This window comes from Nycticebus coucang, chromosome 6 (assembly GCF_027406575.1).
Source record: "Nycticebus coucang isolate mNycCou1 chromosome 6, mNycCou1.pri, whole genome shotgun sequence".
Taxonomy (NCBI): Eukaryota; Metazoa; Chordata; class Mammalia; order Primates; family Lorisidae; genus Nycticebus; species Nycticebus coucang.
Genome location: NC_069785.1, coordinates 134,506,769 through 134,532,425, shown reverse-complemented (window position 1 = coordinate 134,532,425; position 25,657 = coordinate 134,506,769). Strand labels below are relative to the sequence as shown.

The following is a 25,657-nucleotide window of genomic DNA, read 5'->3' as shown; positions in this document are numbered from 1 at the left end:
TCTGGGGTCCCCTTGGCCAAGACAGGTTCGTTCAGTCAGTGGAGGCTTAGGATTTTGTTTTTAGTTTACATAGCCCTTTACTGTCTCCTTAGTGGTTGTTTTGGAAATTTCAATATTGTTCACTTACCAGTTTCTTTTTTTTTTTTTTTTTGTGGTTTTTGGCCGGGGCTGGGTTTGAACCCGCCACCTCCGGCATATGGGACCGGCGCCCTACTCCTTGAGCCACAGGCGCCGCCCCACTTACCAGTTTATTATACTGATTTACTCTCTTCCTGAGGGCCTTAGAACACCTTAACTCTCTGTAACTCCCTTTTCAACTTTTAAGCCATTGTTGTTATTTTAAATACAAACTGAATTTTATTTTAAACCCACAACACTATATAAACCATGTTTTGTAAGTCTTATAAATTTAGATCAGCGATTATCAACTCTGGCGGCACACGAGTATCATCTGAGGAACTATTCCAAAACACAAATGCCTGGGCCCCAGTTCAGACAGATTACAATTCAGATCTCAAGGGGAGGATTAGCCATTAGTACTATTAGTATTTTTTTTTAATTTCAGATTAATATGAGGGTACAAATGATTAGGTTACAATGTTTGTGTTTGTTGAGTAAGGTCCCTGTTGTAGTTGTGTCCCTCACGCAGGAGGTGTGTCACCTACCCTTACATTGTGTCACTAGGTGGAGGCACACCAGCCCCCTCCGTCTCTCCTCATCCCCTCAACTTGAATTGAATTGAGTTTTTCTCTTGTGTGGGCACATATTAGTTGTCTATTGTTTTATTTTTGTTTTGAGACAGAGTCTCATTCTGTTGCCCAGGCTAGAGTGCTGTTGTGTCACCATAGTTCACAGCAACTTCAAACTCCTGGGTTCAAACCATCCTTCGACCTCCACCTCCTGAGTATCTGGGACTATAGGCACCTGCCACAACACTCTTAATTTTTTTCTAATTTTAGTAGAGATGGGTTCTCAATCTTGCTCAGACTGGTCTGGAGCTCCTAATCTCAAGGAATCCTGCTGCCTTGGCCTCCCAGGGTGCTAGGATTGTAAGTGTGAGCCCCTTGCACCTGACAGCTATTAGTGTTTCTTGAAAGCTCCTCAGGTAATTCAATTCAAATTTTCAGTGAATTGAGACACTCTGATTTAGATTTACTCCTCATTCTCTTCGTTATTCTTCATGCCTTTTGCGTCTCTGACCACCTGGGATAAGTTTTCATCTTTTAAACATTGTTTAAAATAAAAAAAAAATAGATTTAGGGGGTTGAATTTTGGTCCATGTATATACAGTGTAGTGGTGAAATCTGGACTTTCATTGTACGGATCACCCAAATAGTAAAATTTTCTTTAAGGGAGGTCAGCTAGTGACAGATTCTGTTACCAGCTATCTGTTTTACTGTTTTTCTGACAAGATAGATTCATTGGGAATAGACTTTATTATTTAAAAAAAAATCCTGTTTCATTCCTGATATTGAATATTGTCAGTAGTATTGAGCGTTACAGTCATTAATTGGAGTTAGCTGTCCGTGCAATCGGTGCTCCTTTGAAAGTAATGTGTGTGGGGTGGCACCTGTGGCTCAGTCGGTAAGGCGCCGGCCCCATACACCGAGGGTGGCGGGCTCGAACCCGGCCCCGTCTGAACTGCAAACCAAAAAATAGCTGGGCGTTGTGGCGGGCGCCTGTAGTCCCAGCTACTCGGGAGACTGAGGCAAGAGAATTGCTTCAGCCCAGGAGTTGGAGGTTACGGTGAGCTGTGTGATGCCATGGCACTCTACCGAAGGCGATAAAGTGAGACTCTTGTCTCTACCAAAAAAAAAAAGAAAGGAATTGTGTGTTTACTTCTACCTTCAAGATTTTCTCATTGAATCTGGTTTTCAGTAATTTTACTTTTATGTACCTATGTGAATTTTTTGCATATGTATTCTGCTTGTGGCACTCCTTAAATCTGTGGTTTGAAGTCTTTCATCAGTTTTTTTTTTTTTAAGTAACGTATATTTTTTTTATTTTTGCAGGGTTTTTTTTTTTTTTTTTTTTTTTTTGGCCGGGGCTGGGTTTGAACCTGCCACCTCCGGCATATGGGGCCGGCGCCCTACTCCTTGAGCCACAGGTGCCGCCCTCTTTCATCAGTTTTAGAAAGTTCTTAGTCACTATCTCTGGAGACTTTCCTTCTGCCTGATTCTTCTGTCTGCTGGGACTCGGAAGCAGGCAGTGTCGCCACCTCCTCGGTGTCCTTTGCCTCGTCTGATAATTTGCTTCTGACTCATCTTTTTGCTTACTGATAATTTCATTTTACATCCAATCTGTTGTTAACTCCATTCATTGAGTTTTAATTTCAGTATCATGATATTCAGCTTTGTGATTTAAAATCGGTTCTTCTCATTTTTTTCTAGATCACAGTTGAAATTCTCAAGCTTTGTGTCTTTGTGTCTTTGAACACTGGACTAATTTGAAGTTCCGTCTGTGTCTACTCCAGTGTGGATCTTTTCCAGTTGTGTGTTTCTGTTGGTTTTATATTATTTTGTCTACTTGTTTGTCAAATTATGTTTGATCGTGTGCCAGAAATTTTATTTATACAAATGCTTATCAATTTATTTGAGGTCTAGAATAATATTATGCTCCAGAGACCAGCTTTTGGTTGCTTCTGCCTGGAGCTGAAGGACAGCAGCCGGGTGTTGCTCTGGTTTCCTGGACTGGCAGGATTGGAAGCAGAGCCCCAAGCTCTGTGGTCTTGTAAGTTTATGGTTTAGTCTTCTAGTTCAGTCTGCTTTGGGGTATCAGCTCCAAATCTTTATGTTCTCTATGTCATTATGAAATATTTAGAAAATGCAGGTGGGGGAAAAAACTAAAAAAACACCAAAAAAAACTTTATTTTTATCATTCAAATTAAAAATTTGTTTTTCCAGTTTTGCTTTCTGTACATCTTTATTTCTCAAAGAGTAGATCCCCCTTATGTGTTCATAAACCATTTTCCTTCCATTTAGCATATTGCATAACCTTCCAGGCCATTATATATTTTGTAACATCATTTTTAATGGAGTCACCCTTCATGATTTGGGGCTTTTTAACTCCCTGCAATTTTAAATGTGCAGTATCTACTCTTCTAAATGGCCATTCATACCTTGAATTTGGATGTGAGTACTTCTACTGTTGCATAAACATTATGAGACTCTTAAGATTTCATTTGAATTTTAAGATGAGTTTTTCAGTTTTTGTGGGGGGGGGAAAGCCTGTGATGATTTGATGGGTATTGGATTGAATCCGTAGATTACTGTGGTTAGTATTGTCATTTTAACAATGATAATTTTCCAATCCTCAAATGCCATAAACTTTTATCTTTTGGAAACAGATTTCTTTTTTTTTTGTAGAGACAGAGTCACACTTTATGGCCCTCGGTAGAGTGCCATGGCATCACATAGCTCACAGCAACCTCCAACTCCTGGGCTTAAGCGATTCTCCTGCCTCAGCCTCCCGAGTAGCTGGGACTACAGGTGCCCGCCACAACACCTGGCTATTTTTTGGTTGCAGTTCAGCCGGGGCCGGGTTTGAACCTGCCACCCTCAGTATATGGGGCCGGCGCCTTACCGACTGAGCCACAGGCGCCGCCCCATAAACTTTTATCTTTTAATTATTTTTGAAATTTTCTTTCATAATTGATTTGATTGAGACAGGATCTTACTCTGTTTCCCAGGCTAGAGGGCAGTGGCATCATCATAGCTTGTTGTAACCTTAAGTTCCTGGGCTCAAGTAGTCCTCCTACCTTGGGCTCCCATAGTGCTAGGATTATAAGCATGAGTCACCGTACACAGCCAAACCCTGTACACCTTTAAAGTTAATTATTGTAATTGTAATACATTTGTAATTGACAGAATGCCATTAATTTTAGTTTACACTATGACTTTTAGGTATAAGGTGTTTGGTGAATTTTCTTCTTTTCAGTTAACTGTCAGCCCTCTTCACTGTGATCCTAGTACATGCCCTGCAGTGGAGGTTACCTGGTTGTGAGTTGTCTTTGTATTTTATTTGGCCTTCAGTTTGTTGGGCTTTGTTACATTTTAAGTTACTACTGAAGAATGTTGCCCACCAAGCAGTATTGCAACTGTTAGACTGTTTTACTCCATTTTGTCCTCATTTTATAAGAATGAGGGGAAAAGAAAAATGGAAAAGTGCTTTTTTTTTTTTTTTGAGACAGAATCTCAAGCTGTCACCTTGGGTAGAATGCCGTGGCATCATAGTTCACAGCAACATCAAACTCTTGGGCTCAAGAGATCCTCTTGCCTCAGTTTTTCTATTTTTAGTAGAGCTGGGGGGGTCTCGCTTTTGATCAGGCTGGTCTCAAACTCCTGAGCTCAAGCAATCCGCCTGCCTTGGCCTCCCACAGTGCTAGGATTACAGGCGTGAGCCACCACACCTGACCTGAAAAGTGCTTATGTTATCAATAGGCACATGGTGATGGAATTGGTGTGGGCTCAATGTCATGTATCCCATGTATTTATTTGCTTGTATCGAAGCATCCTTGCACCCACCCGCCCCGGGATAAATCCCATTTGATCATGATGTATAACCTTACTAATCTGTTTCTGAGTTAGTTTGCTGGTATCTTGTTGAGGATTTTTGCATTTATGTTCATCAGGAATGTTGGCCTATACATCATCCATTCACCTGTGGAGTTTGGGTTGTTTCCACTCTTTGGCTACTGTGAATGTGTACTAGGATCACAGGTGTGAGCCACTGTGCCCAACACAACAGTGTACTCCTTTGGGCCTAAAAAGAAATAAAAAAGAAAATTAGGAAATGATTTTGACCAGATGAGGTGGAGTACAGTGATTCCCTGTAATCTCAGTGCTTTAGGAGGCCAAGGTGGGACAACTACTTGAGGCCAGGAGTTTGAGACCAGCCTGGGCAACATAGTGAGACACTATCTCTGCAAAATAAAGTTAGCTGGACGTAGCGGAACACCTGTAGTTCCACCTACTTGGGAGCCTGAGGCGAGAGCATCACTGGATCCCAGGAATTTGGGCTGCAGTGAGCCATAATCATGCCACTGCACTGCTGCCTAGATGACAGAGCAAGACCCTGTCTAAAAAGAAAAAAAAAAAAAAAAAGAAGTTGGAAGACACACACTCCCAGAAAACTACTGTTGTCAAACAGGGTGATGCCGGTGTAAAGACAGACATATAGAAATAGCCCAGTGATAAAACTCTCGCATGAATGGCTAACTAACTTTGACAGTGAGACTGAGGACAAAAATAATGTGATTGCCTAAACAGATGGAGGAAAAAATTTGAAAAAAATTCAACATTTCATGATAAAACTCTCAGTTACATAAGAAAGAATGTAACCTAATACGGTAAAAGGCCATATTATCACAAGCTCACAGCACAATACACTCAGTGGTGAAAAGTTGAAAGCTTTTCTTCTAAGATCATAACACAACAAGAATATCACTCTCAACATTTGTATTCGACATACTATTGAAAGTCATTGCCAGAACAATTAGACAAGCCAAAGAAATAAAAGGTAAACAAAGGGAAAGGAAAAAGTGAAGTGATCTGTTTGCCAGTGACATAGACTTGTACACAGAAGTCCTAAAGACTCCACAAAGTAACTGTCGGAACTAATAAATAGGTTAAGGCTGCAGGATACAAAACCAATATATGAAAATTGTGTTAGTGTATGTTTCTATACACTAACAATGGACTATCTGAAAAGGAAATTAAGAATCCAGTGCCATTTATGAGAATCAAAAAGAATAAAATATGTAGGTGTAAATGTAACTGAGAAAGTGAAAGATACACTGAAACCTACACATCACTGATGAAAGAAACGTAAAGAGAAACAAATTAATGGAAGGTGTAGTAACCAAAACCATATGGTACTGGCATACACAGCAGTGGACACAAACAGAGCGTCAAGAAATAAACCTGCCAAATGCGTCTCTTCATCAAAAGATAATGGGAAGACAGGATAGTCACACGTAAAAAGAGTGAAGTGAGACCATTATCTTACACCGCAAAAATCTCAACTCAAAATGGATTAAAGATTTCAACAGAAGACCTGGAACTATAAAATTCCTAGATGAAAACATAGGGGAAAAGCTTCATGACATTGGACTTGGCAATAATTCCTTTTCTTTTGTGTGTGTGTGTGTGTGTGTGTGTGTGTGTGGAAGTGTTTTATTTATTTTTTTAATTTTTTTATTGTTAAATCATAGCTGCGTACATTTATGCAATCAAGGGGTACAATGTGCTGGTTTCATATACAATCTAAAAAATTCTCATTAAACTGTTCAGTGTAGCCTTCATGGCATTTTCTTAGTTATTGTATGTAGACATTTGTATTCTGCATTAAGTAGGTTTCGCCTGCACCCATTCTAAGATGCACCGTAGGTGTGGCCCTACCCAGTACCCTCTCTCCACCCTGACTTCCGCCCTCCCTTCCTCTCCCTTGGCCCTTTCCCCATATTCTTGTGCTATAGTTGGGTTATAGCCTTCATATGAAAGCTATAAATTAGCTTCATAGTAGGGCTGAGTACAATGGATACTTTTTCTTCCATTCTTGAGATACTTTGCTAAGAAGAATATGTTACAGCTCCATCCAAGCATGAAAGAGGTGAAGTCTCCATCTTTCCTAAAGGCTGCATAATATTTCAAGGTATACATGTACCACAATTTGCTAGTCCATTCGTGGGTTGATGGGCAGTTGGGCTTCTTTCATGACTTAGCAATTATGAATTGGGCTGCAGTAAACATTCTGGTACAGATGTCTTTGTTATGTTGTGATTTTTGGTCTTCTGGGTATAAACCTAGTAAAGGAATTACAGGATCGAATGGCAGGTCTATTTTTAGGTCTCTGAGTATTCTCCAAACATCCTTCCAAAAGGAACGTATTAGTGTGCATTCCCACCAGCAGTGTAGAAGTGTGCCTTTTTCTCCACATCCACGCCAACATCTCTGGTTTTGGGATTTTGTTATGTGGGCTACACTTACTGGGGTTAGGTGATATCTCAAAGTAGTTTTGATTTGCATTTCTCTGATGATTAAGGATGGTGAATTTCTTTTCATGTGGCAATAACTTCTTGATGTGAAACTGGAATCACAAGCAACAAAAGCAAAATTGGACTAATAGGAGTACATCAGGCCAGTGTGGTGGCTCATACCTGTGATCCCAGCACTCTGGGAGGCCGAGGCGAGGGGATTGCTTGAGATGGGGAGTTTTGAGACCAGCCTGAGCAACACAGAGAGCCTGTCTCTACTAAACACAAAAACTAGCTGGGCGAGGTAGTGGGCGCCCATAGTCACTTTCTCCTCCAGAGGCTGAGGCAGGAGGATGGCTTGAACCTGTAGTTTGAAGTTGCAGTAAGTTATGATGATGCCACTGCATTTTTCTCCAGGACAACAGAGCCACACTCTGTCTCAGAACAAAACAAACTATATCAACCTAAAAAAATTCCACAGCAAAGGAAATAATCAACAGAGTGGAACAGCAACCTACAGAATGGGAGGAAATGTTTGCAGACCTTGTATCTGATAAGGGATTAATATTCAAAATGCACAAGAAACTTGGAAAACCCATAGTAAGCCCAAATAGCCCAATTTCAAAAATGAATTTCAAGAGCTGGGGTCTACATCGTTGCCTAGGCTAGAGTGCAGTGGTTTGATCACAGCTCGCTGCAGCCTTGAAACCCAGGCTCAAGTGACCCTCCTGCCTACAGATGCACCACCACGCCCAGTTAATTTTTAAATTTTTTGTAGAGAGGGGGTCTTAAACTCTCCATCTCAAGTGACACTTCTGTCTTGGCCTTGCTGAGATGACATGTGTGAGCCACTACACCTGGCCTTTCTCTCCTGCTTTTGAAGAAATTGGAAGATCTAGCGCCAAGGGCAAGTAGTGGTGGGCTGGGAAAGAGATCTGTGGTTTCCCTGAGGGAGGCTGGGACTGGGTGGCATTTGCCGTCTCACACCCTCATCTGCCCCCCACTCTTACGTGTTATGTAGAGGCAGTGGAGTTTTCGACCCTCGTTGAAAAGGAGGAAAAGAGAAAGTTGATTTGAAATGATCTCTTGAAATTCATGTTGAATGCCCGTGAGAGATTTTATGTGGACCAGAAGCCGCGTTTCATAACAGTCTTCTTTGGTTAGTTGATTAGACGCCACCCTGCCCCTTTACCCCCTTTTGAAGAGGATTTCTGCTTAATGTTATGTGAATGAATGTTTTTCCTTAGACAACTTTTCCCTTCTCTATCTCAGCAGATATTAGAAAAATGGTATTTGAGACTTGTATAGCTTCCTCAGGATCCACGTTAACAAAATATGCTACTGGGCTATCATTTTGAAAGATTAATCTTGTGAATTTATGTGAGTCATTGAAACTGAATGTTGGTTAGTACTGTTTTTAAACAGTTGGAGTCGTATTCAGGACAGATTAAAATCAGATTAGAGTATTTTAAGTATTGCTTTTAAGAGATTAAATGTAAAGTACAGACTCAAACCTGATAAGCTCTCAGCCAAGTGAACCATTCCATCAGTTTTATGTGTGTATCTGGAGTAAGTAAAGAAGCTGAAGCTGGCATAGGTACAGACGTATAAGGCACGTCTATCTAGTGCCAATCTTGTTAAACAAGTGGAGTCTCATTAAAATGTTCCTATAGTGGTCTGATTTTATGTGAGCAGCATTTATATCTGTCTCCAGAATGTTTTAGAAAATTAAATGTAGGGCAGGTGTGGTGGCTTACACCTGTAATCCTAGCATTACAGAAGGCTGAGGCAGGAGAATCACCAGAACATAGGAGTTAAAGGCCAGCCTGAACAAGAATGAGACCCATCTCTACTGAAAATAGAAAAATTAGCCCTGTGTTGTGGCAGGTACCTGCAGTCCAGCTAGCTACTCAGGAAGCTGAGGCAAGAGGATCACTTGAGCCCAGGAGTTTGAGGTTGCTCCAGCATAGCACTCTGCCCAGGGCCACAGAGGAAGGCTGTCTCAAAGGAAAGAAGGAAAAGAAAATTACATGTAGCATAAACTCTTTGAGTTTGAGTTTCTTCTGTAAATATTAGTAAGAAAGTGATATTGGGTATGTCACCTTTCTTATTCTCAATTGGTAATGTGTGAAGAGTGTTTTTTGGGATAGCAATGCTATATCAGTATTTAGCAATTTCTGGGTTTTATGGGAGAAAATATTTAGAAGAAAGCAGATTTATATGTAAATAAAGAAATGGTCAGAAAAGTAAGATTATCTTATAAAAATAAAATTAATATTACATCATTTTATACCAGAGTAGGGAGAGTTCATTGTTGGCTAAGTAAAATATTATCATGTTAAATATTACTGAAATGTGGCTTTTATGATGTTATTATATAGGTAACTATGAGTCTTAAATACTTTTTTTTTTTTTGTAGAGACAGAGTCTCACTTTATGGCCCTCGGTAGAGTGCCATGGCATCACACAGCTCACAGCAACCTCCAACTCCTGGGCTTAAGCGATTCTCTTGCCTCAGCCTCCCGAGTAGCTGGGACTACAGGCGCCCACCACAACGCCCAGCTATTTTTTTTGGTTGCAATTTGGCCGGGGCCGGGTTTGAACCCGCCACCCTCGGTATATGGGACCGGAGCCTTACCGACTGAGCCACAGGCGCCGCCCTTACATACTTTTGAAAATGTTTAACACTAGCGTTTTCATAGGGCTGAAGAAGTCACTTGAATCTAATGTGAACATTTGGTTATCTTTTGTAGAGTAATTCAGCCTGCTTTCCTCCTGACATTAAGTATTAGAAATGAAGGCGGGTGCAGTAGCTCAGACCATGTAATCCTAGTCTTCTGGGGGGCCAAGGTGGATGGATGGCCTGAGGTCACAGGTTTGAGACCAACTTGAGCCAGCTTGAGACCTCATCTCTAAAAATAGCCAGGCATTGTGGTGGGCGCCTGTATTCCCAGCTACTTGGAAGGCTGAGGCAAGAGAATCACTTGAGCCCAACAATTTGAGGTTGCTGTGAGCTGTGATGCTATGGCACTATACTGAGGGCAACAAAGTGACTCTGTCTCCAAAAAAAAAAGTATTAGAAATAAGTTGCAAATATTCATTCACTGAATTTCTTTCTTTTAAGACAGAGTCTCACTTTGTCACCTTTTGGTAGAGTACTGTGGCATCACGGCAAACAGCAAACCTCCAACTCCTGGGCTTAAGCGATTCTCTTGCGTCAGCCTCCCAAGTAGCTGCGACTACAGGTGCCCCTGCCACCATTCACTGAATTTCTTAATAATTGTTCCCTTAAAATTGGCAGGCTGGTGAAGAGACCTATGGTTTCCCTGGGGGAGGCTGAGACTGGGTCACCTGGGATATAGGAAGGTAAAAGAGAATTACTCTAGTACAAAGCAGTATGGATTACCCAGATTTGTCTTAGGTACTAAATTACCAGGTAGTTTTAATACCTAAATTGTTACTTTTCCTATCCGGCCATGAAGGGTTCCCGGTAATCTAGTGTTGAGTTACCCTAGAACTGGATGTCTGGAAAACAAGGAGGGACTTTTGTGGAAGTGTGTATGCTAGACAAGTTTCCATATCTGCTTAAATACTGAGGAGAACAATTAAACTCTTGTTGTCTGGTTTGGTCATTGATGTTCTCAACCAGTTCAGTTCTCATTGGCTGAATTTCTAAGAATTGTTGAAGTGGTGTATATATAGTTGTGAGTTGTCATGATATATTAAACTAAAGAATAAAGACTATTTGGGGCTACGTGAATTTAGCAAGATGGTTGCTATTTTTTCCTCCCCAGTCCATTGATAATAGTTTGGAATTTGCAGTGATTGCCATGTTCTTGTCTACCTTTTATTGATTTGCTTTTATGGGACATCTGAGTTCCATTTAAAATGTCATGATACACATTCAGAGTAATTGGTTAAACTTGGTCTGGGTGTCTGTAGGTCATCAGAGGAAGGACTTTTTTTTTCGAGATTTTTTTTTTTGTAGAGACAGAGTCTCACCTGATGGCCCTCGGTAGAGTGCCGTGGCGTCACACAGCTCACAGCAACCTCCAAATCCTTGGGCTTAGGCGATTCTCTTGACTCAGCCTCCCAACGCCCGGCTATTTTTTTTGTTGTTGCAGTTTGGCCGGGGCTGGGTTTGAACCCGCCACCCTCGGCACATGGGGCCGGCGCCCTACCCGCTGAGCCACAGGCGCCGCCCAGAGGGAGGACTTTTTAAGCACCAGGAAAGGATGGTTGGATTGTTCCAGGGAAGAGAAACCAGTTAGATATATTTTTCGGAAAATCAGTGCGCAGGGAAGGCTGTAAGCACTGGTAGGGAAACATCACAGAGTTTTCCTGAGAAGTTAGCTGAAATTAGGAGTAAAAGACCACTGAAGATGGATCTTTGGGAAAGTGCCTGGCTCTCCTTGGTGAGAACGAGGCCTTGGCGTCCTGTGAGTTAGCAGTGACTGCCATCCAGACATGTGGACTTGAAGGAAGTGGTGTGGTTCTTAGAGCAACACCACATCCTCACACTTGCTCCAGAGGAGTTTTCCAGGAAAAGAAAATGCCATCTTCTCTGTGTCACTAGCTTTAAATATTTAAGAGGCCTCAGCCAGTCTAGCCCATAGAGACAACAGTCCTGAGTACCCCTCCCCATCCAGCATTCCAGAAAGAGACTGGCGGTTTACTCAGGGCAGCAGGCCCAGCAGAAGGCAGAGGGCCTGCAGAGTGAAAGTCTCCCTTGTTCGGCCCCAGAGGTGAAGGCTACTATTGAGGAGTCCTATTTAGGATGGAAAACTTCCAACCAGCTTTTTAACGTTTTCTTCTTAAACATGAATTGTATGTCTCAGGATCACCAAACAGTTCAGGGTTGCCTGGAACATGAACAAAACAGGGAGAAACTTTGAAGGCAGTACAGGGAACAGACACATAGGTAAAGATAAGTTTTGAATATTTACGTCTAAAAAGAGAGGACATTATACCTATGAACAATAGTAATGAGAATTTCAGAAGCCGTGGTGGAAACACTGTGTCTGGGCTGACGGGGCCCACTGCAGGCTCGGGCAGCGAGTGTGAGAAGACCACACCACAGGATGTTATGTTGAAATTTCAGAATTCCAGAGTTGGGAAGATCTTAGAATTTACATCCATGTAGGGAAAAAACAGACCTGCCCAGAGGACTCAGAGAGTCAGACAGGCTTTAGATTTGTCAGCAGCCATTCTGGAAACCAGAAGACCTTAAATTCTGAGGGAAAATCATTTCCAGCCTATAATCTAGTCCTCACCCAAACTATCAATAAAATGTGTACGTACGAACTTTTTTGAGACCTCTCATGTTTGATGTTTACTGTGTATAGTCTCTTAGGAAACTGTGGGATGCTGTGAGCCACTAAAACTGGACGTAAGTCAAGAAAGGGGAAAATGAAGAGTCAGGAGACTAAAGGAAGGTGAGGAAGAATTTTCCTGATAGGTGAGGGGTACAGGGGCGGAGAGAATGGAGGCTGGGAGGGAGGAAGTGAAACGGCAGAAAACCCAGGGCACGTGACTGCTCCAGAGGGAATTATGGGACCTTTTCTCCTTACTCTCACAGGGAAGGAGATGCCTCAGAAAGGAATTGTAATCACAGTATTCTTTTATGTTGTAATGAAATAGGAAGTATTGATTTGACCAGTAGGGCAAGTGGGTGGATGGATACATGGTAGGGTTTTTCAACCTTTCTATCTCAAGGCACACTCGGAACCTATAGTTAAACTTCTGCAGCACATTTAAGTTATGTTGATTAAAAAAAAAAAATAGTTATACTGTGCTTTGAACTTATTTTGAAAATAACTGAATTAATGATCTTTAAAAATTTTTACAGCACACCTAAGATCCCCATGACATGCTGGTTGAAAATCCCTGGTGTAGGGGTAGTGGTTTAGGAGTTAAAAATCTTTTTAATAGAAAGTTGATGGATAATATCTGCACTAAAGATACAGAAATAAGACACGTTTTTAGAAACGTGAAGGTAATCAGCACATTTAAGGTCTGACTGAGCTGTGGAGGTGCCGCCTCTTAGAAGCTTTCTTTGAGGTGTGAGGACCTGTTGTGCTAGTGTGTATTCCAGCCTCATACATACTGGGTGACTTTTCAAACTGTACACGGAGTCAAGAATTTAAAAAAGGTGAAGCTTACATGTTGAATAAATTTTTTCTTGATCACTTGCTTGTATGAAGACTCAGTGCAGTGTTAATTTAGAAATCTCTACTAAGTGAATTCTGCTCATTAATGTTAGTTTAGAGCACAGGCTTCAGAGTCTGTCAGTTGCTTAGTTGGGTATAAATGATTCCTACATTCCAACTAGGCACTGTTCCCAGGTACAGGGCTAGAAGGAGAGATGAGGTCTCTCCCCTTGAGGGACTTGACATTTTTTTTTTTTTTTTCAATCTTTTTATTTTTTTGAGATAGTCTCACTCTGTTGCCCAGGCTAGAGTGTGGTGGCATCGGCCTAGCTAAGGGCAACCTCAAACTCTGGGGCTTAAGAGATCCTCTTACGTCAGCCTCCTGAGTATCTGGGACTACAGAAGCCTGCCTTAATACCTGGGTAATTTTTTCATATTTTTAATAAAGATGAGGTCTCGTTCTTGCTCATGCTAGTCTGGAATTCCTGAGCTCAAAGGATCTTCCCGCCTTGGCCTCCCAAAATGCTCAAAGTGATTACAGTTTTGAGCTACAACGCCCAGCCAAGGAAATTGGATTCTAATGGTGGGAGGTGGACACTCAAGGAAGGAAGCCAGCAAGGTAGTTTCAGACTGTAGGGGAGCAGGAGGACCTGGAGTGGGTTGGGGAAGAAGTCCTCTCAGAGGATGCTTGTTGGAGCAGTATCCTGAAGGGGAGACCAAGCTTGCTCAGGGGAGAGCAGAGAGGGGGTGCTGGGTAGAGAGTCTTGAGTTGGACAGCCTTGGCTTGTGTGCTGCCCTGAAGAGAGTGCTGGAGTGAGGCAGGGGCTGCAGTGTTGTGGCCTTGCAGGCCATACTGGTGCCTCTAAATCTCTTGGGACAGAAGCACAGTGGGTTCTGACTTGAGTGCCAGAGGGCTCTCCATAGCCACCTGACAAACAGAACAAAAGTGCTGTTGGACCCTTCACTGCTGGGGAGGGGTGTGTTCCCGGGTACTCACACACAGACATTTACATCTTTTTTATTCATTCTTTTTACTTGGGCATAGCTTTTCCTGCTATCCTTTATCCATTTATTTAGTAGGTAGGTGGCTTGAAACCAGGAAGGGTGTAATTAATGGCCAGTGCAGCAAGCAGTAAACATACTGACTAGTGGCTTTACTCAAATTACTTTATTTTTTTAAATTGCTGATAATTACAATAATGCACACGGGCATGGGTCCAAGACAGGAAGAATTATTGTCTGCAAGCAGATCTGGTGTAAGCTGATAATACAGTGTGTATTTACTTTTAAATTGAAATGCCACATAAATCATAGGAAAGATGTCCTTTAACTTGCTTTGAACTTGGAGATGGTGGAGCACTTGCATATTTTCGTTATTTTCTCAGTTTTAATGGGTATTAGAAATTAAACTGATAAGAACAGATACTACACTTGATCTTAGCCAAAAGGCCGAGAAGCGATGGGTATTAGAAATTAAAGTGGGCGGCACCTGTGGCTCAGTCCGTAGGGCGCCGGCCCCATATGCCGAGGGTGGCGGGTTCAAACCCGGCCCTGGCCAAACTGCAACCAAAAAATAGCCGGGCGTTGTGGCGGGCGCCGGTAGTCCCAGCTACTCGGGAGGTTGAGGCAAGAGAATTGCTTAAGCCCAGGAGTTGGAGGTTGCTGTGAGCCGTGTGAGGCCACGGCACTCTACCCAGGGCCATAAAGTGAGACTCTGTCTCTACAAAAAAAAAAAAAAAAAAAAAGAAATTAAAGTGACTTGTTACATCCATATTAATATCTGAATATTGCTTGCACCTAGTAAAATGTTTAGCAGAAGAGCTGTATAGAAATTTGTGTTTAGGGAGGCGCCCGTGGCTCAGCGAGTAGGGCACTGGCCCCATATACCGAGGGTGGTGGGTTCAAACCCAGCCCCGGCCAAACTGCAACAAAGAAAAAATAGCCCGGCGTTGTGGCGGGCTCCTGTAGTCCCAGCTGCTCGGGAGGCTGAGGCAAAAGAATCACGTAAGCCCAAGAGCTGGAGGTTGCTGTGAGCCGTGTGACGCCACGGCACTCTACCGAGGGCAGTAAAGTCAGACTCTGCCTCTACAGAAAAAAAAAAAAAGAAATTTGTTTTTAAAATGTGACTTTTCTCTTTCCATGTCCTGTGAAAATCATTTTGGTAAACTATCACATTTTCTAGGTGTATGTAAGCAAAGATTTGGGTTGTTTACCCAAGAATTTCTTGCCTTTCAGCATAGCAGAACCTTAAAAATACTGAGCTAAGACTGATTTCTAATATTTGGTTTTCATGGAATAATAAAACCAAGAAAAAAGCTTTCGATAACGTTGTTAATGCTTAATAATGCAAGAAGGCCGGGTACTGCGGCTCAGGCCTGTAATCCCAGCACTCTGGGAGGCTGAAGCAGGTGGATTGCCTGAGCTCATGAGTTTGAGAGCTGCCTGAGCAAGAGCGAGACCCCGTCTCTAAAAATAGCTTGGCGTTGTGGGGGGCGCCTGTAGTCAGTCCCGTCTAAGGGGAGGCCGAGACAAGAGAATCACTTGAGCCCAAGAGTTTGAGGTGGTGACACCATGGCAGTCTGCCAAGGGTGACAAGTGAGACTCTCTAAAAAAAAAAAAAAAAGAAATAATGCAAGAAGAGTATTTTTTACCTACTACCTGTTTATTATTGCTATTTTATGAAAAACATTTTCATAACAAGAGATAGAGGATGATACTAGAATTCAGGACAGTCCTTCTTCCTAGAGGACAGTTAGCAGTCCTGTGCATCCCACAGCTTCGTGCCCACACACCATCACATTAGACATTTCTTGGGTTTCTTATTTTTCAGGACATCGAAAAACCTGTTGTTGACCCTATTAACTCCCTAATGGATGTTAGGGAACCCCTATTTTAAAACACTGGTAAAAAACATCCTATATACTAAAAAAGGAATGTTTGTTTTTAGTTGCATGGATTTGTTTTCTTTTGTCATATATATTAAAGGAAAATAAATCTAGTAGAATATATATGTCACACTATGACATTGGCTATTCATGCTCGTGATCGGAACCTCTTGAAGTCAGTTACATAGCATTTCAGCCAAAGCTGACATGTTGGGTAGTTTCTCAGCCTTGGTAAAATCGCTGAGTATTTATTTTAATGAGATAGCTTGAAGAGGACAGTATTTTAAAAAGAAGTATAATCTATTATAAGTACATGAAATACTCAAAATATACTTAAAATTACTAATTTCTAATGATTGACTTAAATGCATGTGAAATAGATATCACCGACAGTGGATCCACCTGAGAGTGGGTTGCCAGGTCTATGCTCCGACCTTCTACAGAAAACCTTTCATCATTTGTATTATTTCTGTCATCTGTGAATCAACAAGAATGATTTACAATGAATATATTTCATTATTAATGTTTAATCAGTAGTACTTCTGGGTGTTTGTTACTTGAAATCATTTCACTCTTCTGAGGTTTAGGAAACACATCTTTACACACTCCCCCAAACCCCCAAAACCTTGTACTTGCTATTTTGCACACCCTTAATAAATAACCGCCTAATTGGCTGATGAGTTTAAAGGTTAAGCCCAAGTTCACACAATTTAGATCATCTTGTTTTAATACTCAGGCCTCCTGGCTTCCTGACCTCTGAAGTTAGCGTGCCTTGCAAAGTGTGACAATTAATTGCTTTGCGCTGTGGAGTCACAGTGAGTTCTGATTTAGTAAGGAAGATGTATTTGTTTTCAAGCCATATATTCTCATGCACTAGGCGTTTTAGGAAAATAGAGTTATCTCTGTTGTAGTGTAAATCAGAGTCCAAAGTTAATATTGTAGATGTCTCCTTTATTATAATAACTAAACTCTGGGTTAGCACTGAGAAATTAAATAACTTCCATGAGGTTACATAGCCTACTACATAGGGGGAGTGTCCATCAGGAAAACAAATTTGTAGAAATAACTCACGTAGTGCTCTTTTGGGTACAGAAGTGTCTTAGTAATTTAACGTGTAACTGCAGATTCATCTTGACCGCACTTCCCAGCCCCGGAAGCTGGACCGGAGCCAGGAGCCAGCAACTCCCGGCAGTTTTCTTTTAAATGGTATAGCAGTTTTAAATTCATGCAAACATTGGATGAGTCAATTCCCACATAAGATGGAGCAGCCTGCCTCATCCATGTCCCTATTTAACAGGTGGAGAAGAAAACGTGCACTCTTTTAAACCTGTTTCACGCCACCGTGGATTTGGAAGGTTGGCGAGTCGTGTGGGGCCTGCTGCACTCCTCCGGCCCCCATGATTGAAGCTCGTGGTCCGTGCAGTTGCAGCCCTTCTGGAGCCAGCCGTCGGGAGTGATGCTAATGTTCGTATGCTCGCTCTGGGCAGTAGTGCCTCTGGGCATTATCTTAATTTAATCCCCACAGCAGGCTGAGTGGAATAGCTACATTAGGAGCCCAGTTTTATAGATAAAGAAATTAGGGCCTGGTGATAATAACACCCCCCAGTGTTCTAAAGAGCTGGTTCTATGTAAGAAACACTTTAAACCTCAGAACAGCACTATGATGCTTAGTTAGTATGATTGTCATAATTTTATAGATGAGGAAACTGAGGCCCAGGGAGGTGAGTTGACCTGCCAGGTGGCACAGCCAGTCAGTGAGGGGATAGAACTCAGTTGTGGTTTGTCTGTGTCTCAAAGCCCCGCTTTTAGCCGCCTCCTGAGGTTATTAGTGCAGCGAGAAGACTGATGGTTGGCCAAGGCCAGTCCCTTGTGTCTCTATACCCTGGAAATAAATTTCTTAGACTTCCTATTTGATAATGAGCAGTTGGAAAGAAAAACAGGTACTGGGGAAGAATCTGTCCACTTGAGAATTTTATGATTGTAAATACTGTTCTGCATCTTTGCTTTTTATGTAAAAGTTATTTGTATATTTTCAATAATTTCCTTTATGAAAGACTCTTAGCTCTCATCTCAGACACATTAAAAGATAGATGTCTATTAAATTGTGGAGCTGGGATCCTTCTCAGTGTATTCCAGATGGACAGATTGCCATGTTCCTATAAAAGCCTTGGAGACAGCCTAAACCGTTTTCAGTTTTGGAAATGATAGCCTCATTTATGTTTTAAGATTTAAAGCTCTAATAAAAGCAGGTGTTACTGTATAAGTCACTCCTATGAACATAATATTAACAGCTGGTATATGTCAGTGTAAGAATAATGGACTTTTACACTTGGAGTCCCCCACAGCTAAATCACCAGTTTTTAATTAAGTTCAAATGTTTAAAAAAAAAAAAAGGCCAAGAATTTTCTATTGGTGTAATGCAAACTGTCACTGCTAAGAACAGGTTTTCTCATTTTGGTGCTAAAATGGGAAAATGCTTAACAAGAATCCTGCTATTTTATTAAATAGTGGTTTGAAGTGTGGTATTTTAAAATTCAAAGCTTCATTTCTCTGCTGCTGAAAAAGATATGGTAGAAGGTTCCAAATTACAGTTATTCTTCCACAGTAACACACAGGGGATTTCTTACGTATTAGGCTCCAGATCAGAAATGTGATCGTCCTCCCACTGCAGAGCAACAAAATTTAATGTACGTACACATGGGGCTTGGGATAAATAATACGCTTTTCAGGTATTGACCCTGCTCTGATTATACTAGCTAGTTGCCTTACCTACAAATGTCCTCTCTTTTAGACTCCTAAGCAGGGGACCTCAAACTGCGGCCCGCGGGCCACATGAGGCGGTGTGATTGTATTTGTTCCCATTTTGTTTTTTTACTTAAAAATAAGATATGTGCAGTGTGCATAGGAATTTGTTGATAGTTTTTTTTTTTTTTTTAAACTGTAGTCCGGCCCTCCAGTGGTTTGAGAGACAGTGAACTGGCCCCCTGTTTAAAAAGTTTGAGGACAGGGCGGCGCCTGTGGCTCAGTCGTAAGGCGCCGGCCCCATATACCGAGGGTGGTGGGTTCAAACCCGGCCCCGGCTGAACTGCAACCAAAAAATAGCCGGGCGTTGTGGTGGGCGCCTATAGTCCCAGCTTCTTGGGAGGCTGAGGCAGGAGAATCGCTTAAGCCCAGGAGTTGGAGGTTGCTGTGAGCTGTGTGAGGCCACGGCACTCTACGAGGGCCATAAAGTGAGACTCTGTCTCTACAAAAAAAAAAAAAAAAAGTTTGAGGACGCCTACAAAGAGTACAACCATGTATTCTAGGTTGAAATCCAGGCACAGAATGAACAGGATTTAAAACAAAAACCCTTTAGTTTGAACTAACTTTTAGACTTAAAAAAAAAGTTGCAAAAATACTAAAGAGAATTAGTTCCCCACATTCCCTTACCCTGCTTCCCTTAATGTTGACTTCTTACATAAACCAGTTGGGCGCCATGGCTCAGCCTGTAATCCTTATGCTCTGGGGTGCCGAGGTAGGAGGATCACCTGAGCTCAGCAGTTTGAGACCAAGTTAAGCAATAGCAAGACCTTGTCTCTACTAAAAATAGAAAAACTAGCTAGGCGTTGTGCACGCCTGTAGTTCCAGCCACTTGGGAGACTGAGACAAGAGGATCTCTTGAGCCCAAGAGTTTGAGGTTGCTGTGAGCTGTGATTGTTGCAGGAAGACAGGGCCCAGTGGAGAGAAAGAGCACCCAAACACCGTGTTTATAAGAGGAAGGGTTTTATTTCAGCAAATGGCATAGAACTCAAAATGGCCACGCTCCCCAACTGGCTTGGTCTTTCTCTTTTTATCTCCAGTCAAAAAGTTCCAACCCACGGGGATCTTTCTCATTGGTCTGTTAGAATCAAGCTGGAGAAGCTGTTCCAGCCCCCATAGAACTACAAGATTTCATAGAAGTGGAAATTTTCAGGTCCCAGGAAGTCTTCAGATTCTTAAGAGCTGAGTCACCAAGGTGGGGGGCGGGAGAAGGACGCTGCAGGTGTATGCTTGGGGTCTCCTTGAGAAGACCTTTGTTCTCCTAGACCTCACCCTTCCTGGGTATCCTCTCTCGTGATGACGCCATGCATTCTAGCCAGGGTGACAGTGACACTCTGCCTCAAAAAAGAAAACATCTTACATGAACCAGAATGCAATTATCAAACCCAAGAAATTTGCATTGGCACGATACTATTAACCAACTTACCTTATTTAAATAATAGCTCCATTTTCCCCACTAAAGTCCTTTGCCTGTTCTCAGATCCTTTTTAGGCTCCCACACTGTATTCACTTGTAGTTTCTGCTTAGGCTTTTCTGATCTGTAGCAGTCCCTTTCTGGATCAGCACTCTGAAATGCCTTCCTTGCTGAGTGTCTCCATTCTAAAGTATTTTTCTTCCCTTTTGTAGCTAATATCTTAGAGAAGATACCACCTTGAACGTATGCTAAGAACAGGATTTTTTTTCACTTTGGTTAAGGAAATCTTTGGTGAAGGCTCATGGGCACAGATTTAAGTTTTCATTTGTGAATCACGAAGACCCATTCAGCACTAGAACAAACAAGAATGAAAACAGGATATAGTATCTTCTGATCTTTTAATAGATTGTCATCTTTTTCGTTAAGAAAAAGGTCTTTGAGTAAGAGTGTTGTACCTTTTGCAGTCCACTTAGCATGCAGGAGGTAACTGGATGGGCCAGCTTAGTTTTGTGTTTGTTAGAATTAGAGCAGTGTCCACTTGCCTTTGCAGGGTGAGACATGAATCCTGTGTCAATGAGGCGGCGCCTTCCCGTCCATGGACAGGTAATTCTCCCAGTAGTAGGGATAAACCCTGCATTTTGGAGGATGTTCCTTCTTTGTCAGGCACTTTCACAAGCCTTGGAGCCGGAGTTGATCCTGAGGTAGGACCAGCAGCGAGGAGAGAGCTACCCAGCTGCACATAGGTGCTTTGGTGTTGGCGGAGCAGCTGTGGTCCTGAGCAGCTCCATGGAGGGAGGGAGGGAGGTGTAGGCAGGTCTAGTAGTTATGTCTCTTGAGGTGATAATCAAAGGTCCTGATTTAAAGCAGGTTCAGGCTTGGATTGATTTAGATTTGTGTATTTATTGCTTTAAGCCATTTCAGTTTTTCAACCAAGTTGTTAGAAGCACATTTTACCAAGTTGAATTTCTGTCTTTGGATAGATAAACTCTTCCCAAGCCAAATTAATAAAATGAAATTTCTTACTGAGAATGAATTATTAAGTAAAATGGAAGCACTGGGCTGGGAAAGCAATTGATGCAATTTGTTTTCAGAGCCTTAAAAATGCTGCCATGTGCATAGATCACAGGACCAGCTTAAGTGCCAACACACGGAGCATTAATTTCCTTTCTAGAGGATTCCGGGTTCACAGGATAGCAGAAGTGCTGACTTGGCAGTGAAATCCCATTTGTAACATGTTAGATTAGGAAACGGATTGATTTATATGTTGATGTAATGGATCAAGGCACGGAATGTGCTTAAGGAAATGGAGAGCACATTAAATGAGAGCATTTTCAAAGCAAAGAAGTACAGACATTACAGAAACATCATCCTGAGGAGGGCTGGGGTGTGTTTGATTAGCTGACTCCTAGACACGGTCCACAGAGGCTTGTTATATTTCAGATGATACCTTCTTGAGAGTCTCTCATGACCACAAGGATTAATCTTTCTGAACTCAAAAGTGAATCACCACAGCATATTAGCTGTCTGGACTGGTTCCAGCTCCTCTGCTCTTTCCTGGTGGTAGCCGTTGTGAGGATCTGTTGCCACTCAGCTGCCTCTCCCTGTTGCTTTAACCTCTGGTGTTTTAGATTCTCTTTGGGGAAGGTAGTGCTGACCCTCTCAGCTCAGAGATCAAACGCGCTTACCGCTGATGTGTTGACCTCGGTGGTTGACTCATAAACTGAACATTTTTACAGTTGGAACGCTTGTGGTCTTTTAGCCAACAACCCTAGTGAGTAGCATGTGGAACATAATCTTTGGTGCTGATAAATGGCTGCCTGCACTAAAATCGACCAGTCCTGAGCTGTGGCTGGAGGGAGCTCACGGAGCTAACTGACATTGTTTCTTACCTGTGTTCACTTTTGGAATTTGAGGGATAAATGGTTCCTTCTCCTACCCTGTACTTCTGAAATATTAGATACCATGCCTGAAAACCTGTGTATTTAGTAGCTGCCTTTAATGTTAAAATATACAGGCCATCACACTTAGGAGATGTTGCTCAGAATCTTTCAGATTAGTTGTGGTTGTCCCTGGTGATAGGTTTAGGAAACGTCCCTTTGGACCTGTTTGTTTGGCTTTCTCGGGCACACATCATCTTTCCTTCCTGGGCTTTCTTCATTGGTTCCTATCCAGATTTTTGAAGTAGGAAGCAAAGAATTTGGGGAGGGTGCTGATTTGGGTACATAAAAGGGTCTCAAGGCCTTCTTTGACTTACTCTCTGCATATACCAAATTTTTTTCCTACCCAGAATCCAACTTTGTAGCCATCTATAGTCCCTGGGTGTGGATCACAAAAGAAGCACGTCCAAAAGAGGCAGCCTTTTGGTACACATCTTGAACTCGGTGTGAAAATTCAACACTTTTGTCTCGTATATCTTTTATACCTTTCAGTGATTGTGTTTGAATGAAGCACCATTAGAGTATTATCTGTGAGCAAGTGTGAGTTTATTTCTACCGGTATCTTTAAATGTTTTTTCCTCCTTCAGAGGAAGCAAGAATTCACATCAGTCTGCAGCTTCATATGCAGTTATACAGCTTTCTACTTTAATAAGTAATTATTTGTCACAGCAGGACTATAATAATCAGTTCTACTTAATAAAGGTGTTAATTGTTCGTTGGATTTAATCGAGATGTTTTTCAACCCTTACACATATTGGCAACATTTTAGTTCCAAATTAGCTTTCTCCCAGCTATCCAACAAGCACTGGTGCTTCCTTCTTTTTTATTAGTAGAAAGCAGCCTAATTTTGATAAGCTCATAAGCAAATTGTTTGTTGGATGGTAAATTTGTCCTGGGAAAAGATCATTATATATTTCAAAATCAAATTTAAATTCCTGACTGGAAGGATTATCCATGTCTATGTAATTCACACAAATAAATGAAAGTTGCTAGAAAAGTTTACATTTTTCATATATTTTAAAAGGTAGAGCAAACCTTTCTTGTTAATAGAAAAACCGTTTATGTTTATGGTCTTTTTAAAAAGAATACTATAATAGATCATTTAGTCTAAACCTCCCCCACAAGTTTTACCATTTTAAAAACCTGTTTTATTTAATTTTTAATATTTTATTTAATAGCATTACAGGACACTACAAAACTCCACTGTGGTGACGGATGAGATGCCTTGCTTTTGTAGTGGCAATGCTTTTCTAGTGCGCAATACTTGGCAGAGCCTCACGGCCATGATGCCTAAGTGTCATTTCTCACCTAAAATTTCTGAGCTATTGATGATTAATATCTCTTCACAAAAAGGGTGATACTGGCCAAAGAAAGACTTTATAGGAATGTTGATGATTTTCATTCAGTGTGAGATAAAATTGTTCATGAAAACCCTTGTAGTGTTGTGTTTCCATGAATGAAGCCATCACCTTTTGAATTGTGTGAGCCAAATGTGCCATCTTCCTCTTCCCTGTCCCTCTAATCTTTGCCCATTTTAATCTCCCCGATCTCTTGAACCTCTCTCCCCCCCCCCATTTCCCTCTTGGACTGCAACCCCAGCTTTTCCCAGTTTTTCACCCTGCAGCCAGAGAAAGCATCAGGGCCGTATTTGGAAAACAATAACTTTGTGCTTAAAACTTCTCCACACTCCATTGATAAGGTCTAAAATTCTATGTCTGTAAAAGTCTCGTCCCTGCACACTGTTTCACCATCTCTTTAAGTCCACATAGGAGCTTAAAGTGCCACAGTCTTCCGGGAGGAGGCTCCCTGCTGACCCCTGGGCCTGACCACATCCCTCCTTATGTGCGTTCCCAGCATTGTGTCCTTCTTCTTAGACCATCTGGGAATGCAGTCACACTTCTGTGTGTGTGTGACTCCTGCTGTAGGAGCCCCCAGGAAGCAGGCTGTGACCTTCTGCTCTTGTATCCTAAGCACTTAGTACGTCACTTTGCAGAGTGTTAGTTGCTCAATAAAGTTTTGTTGCATGAGTAAATTAAAATATTGGAACTGTAGTCATTCCTTATGTTCATAATTTGTCCGAGAAGGAATGGAATGTCGATTTGCTTGTCCCAGAGCAGACTGCAGTTGGGTTACAGGTCTCCAAGTTAGAAGTGCCCCGGATGTGGGGTGGGGGCTACATTTCCTCTTGAACTTTTATTTTGATTATATATGTCCAAATATTATTTTTTATTCTGGTCCAACTCCTAGGAATAGGGTTTGTTTATCAAGGTAAAAGCAGTAAAAATGAAGAATTTAGAAAGATGTGTTTTGTCACGGCACCACTGAGTGACCACCCATGGCTTTGTGCCAGCCTTTTTGGAGTAAACCTGGAATTTTTTCCTCTTTGTAGGCTCTTGCGGCCAATGCTGGAACAGGATTTGCTGTTGCTGAGCCTCAGATCGCAATGTTTTGTGGGAAGTTAAATATGCACGTGAACATCCAGACTGGGAAATGGGAACCTGACCCAACAGGTACCAAAACCTGCTTTGGAACAAAAGAAGAAGTTCTCCAGTACTGTCAGGAGGTAAGAGTGTTGCCAGAAAGTTAAAACCATTTTTTTTCTGGGTCAGGGTTGAGCCTTTTTACCTTAGAAATAGATATTCTGTCATTCCTCTCTTTTGACCTGAGACCAGGCCTTTTGTCTCTAAATGTGTGGTGTGACTGACACCTCCCAGAGGCTTTGCCTGTGTTACTGTGAGCTGTCCCTTGGCAAGGACCAGAGAAGTGCGGCCCAATTATCTGTCTCCCGCTTGCCGAGGGGAGGTGGGATGCAAAACAAGTCGTGTGTGCTATTTTCTGCTTGCTAATAGAGAGCCATCAGTACTGTAAATGATCATCTTAGGTCTGATTCAACTTTTGGGTCAAAAAGAAAAAAATGTGATATAATTTGTTGCCAAGATGAATATATAGGTCAAATATTGTTCTAATAAGTACTGACATTTCTGGAGACTTGGCCTCTTGCTTTACTTCATAAACTCAGAGTTACGTATACCCTACAAGCAAACAACTAATGGATTTGTTAGGGGCTAAAATCTTGCTGCTTTTGCTTGTCCTTAAATGCAAGAGTCTTTTTATTTATTTTTTAATTATTTCCTTATTATTTATTTGTTATTTTGAGACAGAGTCTCACTTTGTCACCCGTGGTAGAGTGATGTGGCATCATAGCTCACAGCAATCTCAAACTCTTGGGCTCGAGTGATTTTTTTGCCTCAGCCTCCCCAGTAGCTGGGACTACAGGCACCTGCCACAACACTTGGCTATTTTTTAAAGACGGAGGTCTCACTCCGGCTCAGGCTGGTGTCGAACCGGTGAGCTCAGGCAATCCACCCGCCTTGGCTTCCCAAGTGCTAGGATTACAGGCATGAGCCACCGCACCTGGTACAAGATCAAAAGAATCTTTTTAGTTGATGACTTCAGCTAGAACCAGGAATAGCAGAGTGGAACTTCTTTTTTTTTTTTTT

General features: G+C 41.9%; 1 protein-coding gene and 1 pseudogene across 4 annotated transcripts in view; one reads left to right on the top strand and one right to left on the bottom strand.

The window, feature by feature from the left end:
• APLP2 (amyloid beta precursor like protein 2) overlaps nt 1-25,657 on the top strand; it is a 68,654-nt gene that overhangs the window by 7,823 nt on the left and 35,174 nt on the right. For all 4 annotated transcript variants that reach the window (XM_053593858.1, XM_053593857.1, XM_053593856.1 and 1 more), the window contains exon 2: nt 24,547-24,720. In XM_053593858.1, the coding sequence (XP_053449833.1) occupies nt 24,547-24,720 (174 nt within the window). The remainder of the gene's footprint in view (nt 1-24,546; nt 24,721-25,657) is intronic.
• LOC128589568 (uncharacterized) lies at nt 14,469-14,583 on the bottom strand (annotated as a pseudogene).